This window comes from Benincasa hispida, unplaced genomic scaffold (genome assembly GCF_009727055.1).
Source record: "Benincasa hispida cultivar B227 unplaced genomic scaffold, ASM972705v1 Contig645, whole genome shotgun sequence".
Lineage (NCBI taxonomy): Eukaryota > Viridiplantae > Streptophyta > Magnoliopsida > Cucurbitales > Cucurbitaceae > Benincasa > Benincasa hispida.
This window is the reverse complement of record NW_024064994.1, coordinates 147,008-154,525: the sequence shown is the minus strand read 5'-3', so window position 1 is coordinate 154,525 and position 7,518 is coordinate 147,008. Positions and strand designations below refer to the sequence as shown.

General features: G+C 27.1%; 2 protein-coding genes across 2 annotated transcripts; both read right to left on the bottom strand.

The window, feature by feature from the left end:
- Window positions 1–237: 237 nt before the first annotated feature.
- Window positions 238–2,071, bottom strand: LOC120069872 (CASP-like protein 4D1). The gene is made up of 3 exons (XM_039021687.1): window positions 1,795–2,071; window positions 1,512–1,632; window positions 238–644 (listed from the first exon to the last, which is right to left on the bottom strand). Exons 1-3 carry the CDS (start codon window positions 1,941–1,943, stop codon window positions 450–452), a joined length of 465 nt encoding a protein of 154 aa, XP_038877615.1. The 5' UTR covers window positions 1,944–2,071; the 3' UTR covers window positions 238–449.
- Window positions 2,072–5,054: 2,983 nt separating this feature from the next.
- LOC120069871 (CASP-like protein 4D1) lies at window positions 5,055–7,011 on the bottom strand. The gene is made up of 3 exons (XM_039021686.1): window positions 6,701–7,011; window positions 6,481–6,601; window positions 5,055–5,417 (listed from the first exon to the last, which is right to left on the bottom strand). The coding sequence occupies exons 1-3, from the start codon at window positions 6,859–6,861 to the stop codon at window positions 5,211–5,213; spliced, it is 489 nt and encodes a 162-aa protein (XP_038877614.1). The 5' UTR covers window positions 6,862–7,011; the 3' UTR covers window positions 5,055–5,210.
- Window positions 7,012–7,518: the final 507 nt, after the last annotated feature.

Sequence of the window (7,518 nt, the reverse complement as noted above, 5' to 3'; positions counted from 1 at the left end):
CCAAATTGAAAGAAAACTCAAATCTTAAAGTTGAAATTATAATATTTTGAAGCTTAAAAATTAAATTGAAATCAAACTCAAAACTCGAAGTAAACGTTTGAAACCTAAGAACTACATAGAAATTAGACCTAAAACCTAAATACCAAAAAATGTGTTTTCCCCTTTTCTTTCCTTCTTCCTTCTTCCATTTTTATTCTTTTTTTACTTTATTAGAATTATATATGACCCACATGGAAATATAAATGTATGTTCTTGCCAAAATTTACTACGTTGAAATAGATACACAATGATTAAAAAATAAAAGTTAACTCACCAAAGGACCCAAAAGAGAAAAAAAAAATTCAAAAATTCCAAACTCCTAATTCTACATTACAATTCATATCATATCACTCGACACCAACCAAATAATTTCATTACAAAAAAAAAAAAAAAAAAAAAAGAAGAAAAAACTAATTGGCTTTGTTGGAAAGGGCCAAAGAAGAAAGAACAGAAACAACAGCACTACAGAAAAAAGCCAGAAGAAGAAGAGCCGCACCGGCGTTGCCATGGTCGAAAAACGATGCCAACACCTCCAAATTTGCCTTCAAATCTATGCCAGAACCCAGCGCCGCCGCCGCTCCCGACAGCAATACGTATGATAATACCTAACACCCAATAATAATTCTTCAATAACTTGAAACTTCCAATTATATATTATTAAATCATTTACCATCCATATAAATATATATTTTCCATTTTAATAATAATTTGGTTCTTGGATAAGCTTAACCTTATAGTATGTTTAGTGTGTTAATAAAAGTTTGGACTATAATCAATATCTGTGGCTGGATAATTATGTAAATTAACTCATAACCAAATGTTTTCCTTAGTTAATGTGCGAGTAAATAATACTTAGGTACAACCTAGACTGCATCTAAGTCTTATGCTCCATTTCCTCTATGCATTAAAAAAATAATTTTTTATTTTTTTATTTTTATAAAAATATATTGTCACAAGACAATTTTTAATTGGTTACAGAAAGGTTGCACAATAGATGGGTGGAACTCCGGTTCCACCCAAGTTTTTCCCCTTAGAAAAAAGAAAACTTAGAGACCATTTCGTGAGTTTTATTTTGTTACTTGAATTGTTAAAATAAGCATTCTTGAGCGTTGTAAATTTTTGTAATCTTCTCACCGACTATTCTAGTAAAACCTTCAATTGTATCAAAGTAGTCTTAAATTTTGGATTGTCTTATTTTTTTTCTCTCTATTTATTATTTGTAATTCTATGATCGACTATCTATTTAGCTCTAATCTGTGAGGTCAGAGTTTGAAATATAACTAAGTTTATTCCGCCTTTATTATTATCTAGTATAAACTTCTTACTTCAACAAGAATTCTCCACTCGAGAAAAGAATTGACATCTCTACTTTTGAAATGTTTAAGAATAACAAAATTTGTTTTCTGGTTTTGGTTTTAAAAATAAGAGATTAAAACATATATTTAAGAGATATATAAAATTAATTATAATACCTTATCACCATAGAAGTCGAATAAAAGATTGCCATCGGTTTTGGTTACAAGACGATAAAGAGCTAAGGCAATTTGCAAGAGATTGAATGCTCCTCCAATTATGATGGTTGTAATTGCATACCTATGATCAAAATTTTAAAAAGTACATCATTATGAAACTCAATACAAATAAATAAAAGAGTTGTTTTTAAATATAGAAAAATAAACCAAATATTTATAAAAATATAGACTTTTATCAATATCTATCAATATAGATATCATATAAATTAAAAAAAAAAAATACCTATAGGAATTGACATTATGGAAATGAAACTTTGCATCTCCTATGGTTTTGGAATTGGTAGCCAAAACTATGATGGAAATTAAGAGGAAAACAAAAGTAACAACTCTAAGCACCAAAGAAGCAATTTTTGAACCCATTTTTGCTTCCATATATATTTTTTTAATATATATATATAATTGACAATGAATATAATATCATTTATTTCATAATCTCAAATTTTGTTGAGCTTTTATAGCCCCAAAAGAAAGTAGACTTTTTATTTTTTATTTTTGGGGTTTCATTTAATTTGTATAAAGATGATTATATTTATGCCCAACTTAATTTGGTTTTAGCTCCGACGAACAATATGAATGGGAATGAATTGGAAAATTGGGAGTGTCGTAGAAGAATAGAAGTTTGAATATTCAAACAAAGAGGCTTCAAAATCTAATAATGGTGCCAATTGATGCTCATCACACATTGTTCATATTATAAAGTTTGACCAAAAATTAAAGAGCAAGTTGGCTACTTGTAGTTGTGATTTTTCTCTTCCCATTAACAAGATTCCCACGTCTTTAATTTTAACACAAAAATATCTATTCCATCCCTAGTTTCTTTTTTATGTTTGGTTTTATTTAGCCACTCAATTTTAAAATATTATACGTTTAGGCCATGTTTATCAAATCATAATAAAAATTGGTGTTATTGTAATGAAATTTCATTAGTTGATCGATTTTTATGACCCTAAATCACAAATGTAATTGGATTGTTTTTTTTTTTTTTTATCACGTTTACTTCGAATTATGAATTTTTTCACATTTATTGTTACCGTTACCGTTGCCTTTACATTTATCTTTATCTCTCAGGGTGAAATGGTAACAGTAATGGTAAATGTGTCAAAATTCTTAATTTTTCATTTGGAATAGTAACGATAATAGTAATCGGAACAATAATGGTAACGATACGATGTAATTTCCAGACACAGTTAGATTGAGCATCGTCCACTCGTCATTGAATTTGCGTTTTTTTAATTATAAAATTGAGAATGAGCCTCATATGTCAATACGAGTGCAGAACACAAGTAAACAACATCAAAGACAATCAAATGGGGTCCACTTTTAATATTACTATTGATTTATAGCATTTTCATGAAGATAAATGTGATCCTAGTTCTTAATTTTCGAGTTTGATGTTACAATTTTACCCTTGAGGAGGTTTGAATTTTATTTTAATTTGGTCACTAGATTTCAAGATTAAAACTTTAAACATTGACTTTTCACTAAATGCTCATTTTTTTTAAGTTTTTGGTGTTAATATCTATCAAGCAATTTAAAATAACTACGAAGTTAAATTTTAAATAAAATTAATTTATAAAAAATAGTGAAACTTTATTAATTATATTTATTTTAAAAAAATGGATAGACATTAACGTTAAAGACTGAAAATGAATGTTTAATGAAATATGAGGTTAAAAATGTAAATCTTGAAATTTAAGGATGAAATAGAAACAAAATTCAAAATTTGAGGGTAAAATTGTCACATTCCGAAACCTATGAATTAAATTAAAATCAAAATTTAAATTTAAAGACTAAAAATATAACATTTTGAAGTTTAGAGATCCAATGAAAATTAATTACGATATTTTCCCCTAATTGTTATCATGGTCGTTAGTTTCTATTTTTTGTGTGAAATAAAAACATTGAAGAAATCATAGGCGGAGAAAAAAAGAAAGTTTGAATTAGATTAAAGAAGTTATATAACATGTTAAATTTGTAGAATAAAAGATAATAAATATACAAAAAGGTTATATTAATGTAAATTAAAATCTTGTTTTTGTATATGAAAATTTCTTTACTTCGCCTCTTCGAGGGGGATGATGAAGGGATATGAAGAAGATATAAGCTACAATGGATTAAAATTTTCAATTTTCAATTTAATTTTTTTTTCTTTATTTTCTTTTAAAAGAAAAAAGAAATTAATTATTCGAAGTATTAAATTTCTGTCGAAATATCGATATTTTCATCTACGCTTCCATGGATTCGATATCGATATGACGAGTGAATCGATATTTTCATTTTATCGTTAAAAAAAACTCACAAAACACAAAAAGATTGGAAGCTCTGAAGATTGAAGTTCTGCAGAATTGAAGTCTTAAACTCCCAAGTTCTCAATTTCCAAAGTCTGAACCTCCCAAGTTCTTAAGCTCCAAATGACTGAAGTTCCAAGGTTCTCGAGCTCGAAAGACCAAAGCTCTCAAGTTCTTAAGCTTTGAAGACTAAAGCTCCTAAACCCTAAAGATCTAAAGACCAAAGACTTGGAAGACTAAGACTCAAAGCTTTTGAAGACTTCAGAACTAAACTTGTAAGAAGATTTGAAAGACTTAAACTTATTGTAACGTTTAAGAGAAAAAATGAAAAAAAAAATATATTAGATATTATACCTTTACATACCACAAATTAATACAAATACAAAGTTTGAATTCAACGAATTAAATTTTTCTGGAAAACTTATCAAACAACCACTAATATAAATATAGTATAAATAATATATATATTAACTTGTTTGAAAATCATAAAATGTTTATTTACTAACTAAATTCTTTTTTGAATTTTTTATTTTATAATCATTTTAAAAATATCTATCGAAATCAATATTTTTTCAAAATTTTTACAAAATTAAAATCTCGATATTTTTCGTTTGTTGACATTTTAAACGTTGGTGACTTCTTCCATTGCTCAAATGGAATAATGCAACTTTGATACTGTTGTTTTTTTTTCCTTGGGAAATGATTTACCTTGACTTTTGAGTCTTCAAGCAAATTGGCTGTAAATGTAATTACAGCAACTTCTTTATTATTTACTTTATTGACTTGACTACAACTAATAACCTACATATATTTTGAAAAATAGAAAAATTATTTCAAATAGTAAAATTATTAAAAATATTTATAAAAATATAATAAAATTTTAGAATCATAATGATATATATAGAATACTGATAGAAGTTTATCAACATCTCTCATTGATAATTCTAAAATTTTATCATATTTTCTAAATATTTTGATATATTTTTTTATATTTAAAAATAACAAAAAAAATAATTAAATATACATGATAATGATGGAAAAGTGGATTCATAATTTAATACAGGAATTCAATATAATAATTGATTGAACGGTGGGCTAAATTTGATTGGTTATGTTAGATGTTCATTAAATCATTATAATAAATATTGAAACAAAAAGCGCATATATAGCATTAATTAAAGAGACATTAAAGAACTAAAATTTGAGTGGTAGAAATTAAAATAAAATATTAATTAAAGAGGAGGATACATAAATACATAAGTCAATAATAAAAAGAAGCACTCCAACGATAAAAGATTTTAAACACAAACTAAATAAACAGAGAGGTTTTGAAATTAGAAGAAACTATTAATTAAGGCTTTCTGATGAGAGCCAAAGAAGAGAGAATTGAAACAATGGCAGCGCAAATAAATGCAAGAAGAAGAATAGCAGCTGCAGCACTACCCTTGTCAAAAAATGAGTTGAAAAAATTGCCAACCAGCTCTTTAAAATTTACTCTCATATCGATCCCCGCGCCTAATCCCGCCGACGCGCCCGATAATAGAAGGTACGATAACAACTGCATAGAATAACCCAAAAAAAATCAAAATTAATTCACAATGAGATAAGTAATTAACCTAATAAAGATTGTGACGTCTCATTGTATTTTTCAATATAAGATATTGAACAATAACTAGTAGAAAATTTTTAATACATTAATAGTAAAGGTTGATGAAAGAAATTTAAAATCTCCACCGAAGTAAAAAATATTGATGTAGACGAAAATATCGAGAAGTCTCAATTTTACAAAAAAAATATCGATGGAAAAAAGATTTACAAATGTTGGTATAAATTTTACGCTTTGTCAAAAAGAAATTAAAACGTTATTATTTTATGTTTCATTGATTTTCTTACAATATAATCGAAACACATTAATTCACAGATGATTGTTATAAATGAAAAGTTGTTGAAGTAAAATGTTGTTGTCTATTATTGATAGACATTGATAAAGTATATGATAGATTTGAAGATAGATGTCTACCAATATCCATCATTGTCCATCAATACTAGACAATGACATTTCTTTATATTTATATTTGAAAACAACCTTTGATTCATTCTGTAAATCGATTTCGCCGAACCTATTTGGTAATCATTTTATTTTTTATTTTTAGTTTTTGGAAATTAAGTCCATTATTATTTCTTTTGTATCTAAATCTCTTGCTTTGGTATCTACTTTTACTATTCGTAATTTTTAACCCAAGACATTTTGAAAAAAAAAAAAAAAAATTGTTTTTAAAAACTTATTTTTGTTTTTGGAATTTGGCTAAGAATACAGCTCTCTCTCCCCTGGCTGTAGGAATAACAACATGGACTAAATGTCCTGTCCAAGCCAAGGAACTTAGTCCGAATAGTCCTGACAAATGATGATTGAGACGAGGTTCAACATTTTTAAACCAGGAAACGATCGGTTTCATTTCATACTTAAGATCAATAGAAATCATGGGAAGAAAATGGAAAGAAATAGACTTAATCTTAAAAAACCACCAAACAAAACTCGAAATGGTTATAAAACGGGCCTAAATTATCGGAAAAACACCGCAAACAAAAAGAAACATATAATTTATGGAAAATGGTCTCACCTTATCACTGAACAAATCGAAAAGTGGAGTTCCATCCCCTTTGGTAACGAGATGGTAAATGGTGAAAGCAATTTGAAGAAGACTCAAAGCTCCTCCTATAACAGCCACAGCTACCAAATAACTGACCATTTAAAATCAAATACACATTAATTATAAACGAATATATAATTATATCACAAAAATGATAATTAAACAAGGAAAAAAAACAAAAAAGACTTACCGATAGGAATTAACATCTTTGAACTCAATTTTTGTTTCATTAACAGTCCCTTCGAGAACAGTTTTAGAGTTGGTAGCAATGATTAAGAGAGCAACAAAGATCAAAATGAAGGTTAAAATTCTCAATATTAGAGAAGCAATTCTTGAACCCTTTGAAGCCATTATTCCTTTCCCACAAATTTTGTTAAGATCTTCAAGTTTTTGCACAGATCCAACACCCTTTTGTTTATATATATATATGCGTGTGTAAACCCATGTAAAGATACCTAAGAAGAAATGGCCTCAAAAAACTTGGTATTTTCTAGGTCAATATTTCTTTAGTTAATTATATTGATGATATCACTATGCAATTTCTTAGAAAAAAAAACAAGCAAGTTGTAGCTTTGTACTTTTCTTCTTTTAGTTTTTTTAATAGACTATTACAAAACCAAGGGAATATATATATATATATATATATATATATGTATGTATGTATGTATATGGGGCTATTTTGAAAAACAATCACTGTGTATTAGTGATAGATAGCGATAAACTTCCATCACTAAGCAATAAATCACGATAGACTTGAGTGATAGAAGTCTGTCGAAATCTATCACTGATAGACTGTGACATTTTACTATGCTTAAAAGTATTTTCAGTAGTTTTACTAACAATTAGATTCTATGATTTGATAAAAACTTAATTGTACCATAGAAACTGTTTAAGAAGATTTCATCACATATAGACTACTTATGAAGTTTTATCAAATCATAAGGACTAAATTTTATCTTTTAAAAATATAAGGACTATAAACTCCTAATTGTCTCAAAATCATAGGAT

What these genes read in the sequence shown, in the direction of transcription:
- LOC120069871 (XM_039021686.1), bottom strand. Translation starts at nt 6,861, where the DNA reads ATGGCTTCAAAGGGTTCAAGAATTGCTTCTCTAATATTGAGAATTTTA. An exon ending in AAAGATGTTAATTCCTATCG is followed by an intron (nt 6,602 to 6,700) that starts GTAAGTCTTTTT and finishes TTAAATGGTCAG; the next exon opens with TTATTTGGTAGCTGTGGCTG. An exon ending in TCGATTTGTTCAGTGATAAG is followed by an intron (nt 5,418 to 6,480) that starts GTGAGACCATTT and finishes TATTCTATGCAG; the next exon opens with TTGTTATCGTACCTTCTATT.
- LOC120069872 (XM_039021687.1), bottom strand. Translation starts at nt 1,943, where the DNA reads ATGGAAGCAAAAATGGGTTCAAAAATTGCTTCTTTGGTGCTTAGAGTT. An exon ending in CATAATGTCAATTCCTATAG is followed by an intron (nt 1,633 to 1,794) that starts GTATTTTTTTTT and finishes TTTTGATCATAG; the next exon opens with GTATGCAATTACAACCATCA. An exon ending in TCGACTTCTATGGTGATAAG is followed by an intron (nt 645 to 1,511) that starts GTATTATAATTA and finishes ATTGGGTGTTAG; the next exon opens with GTATTATCATACGTATTGCT.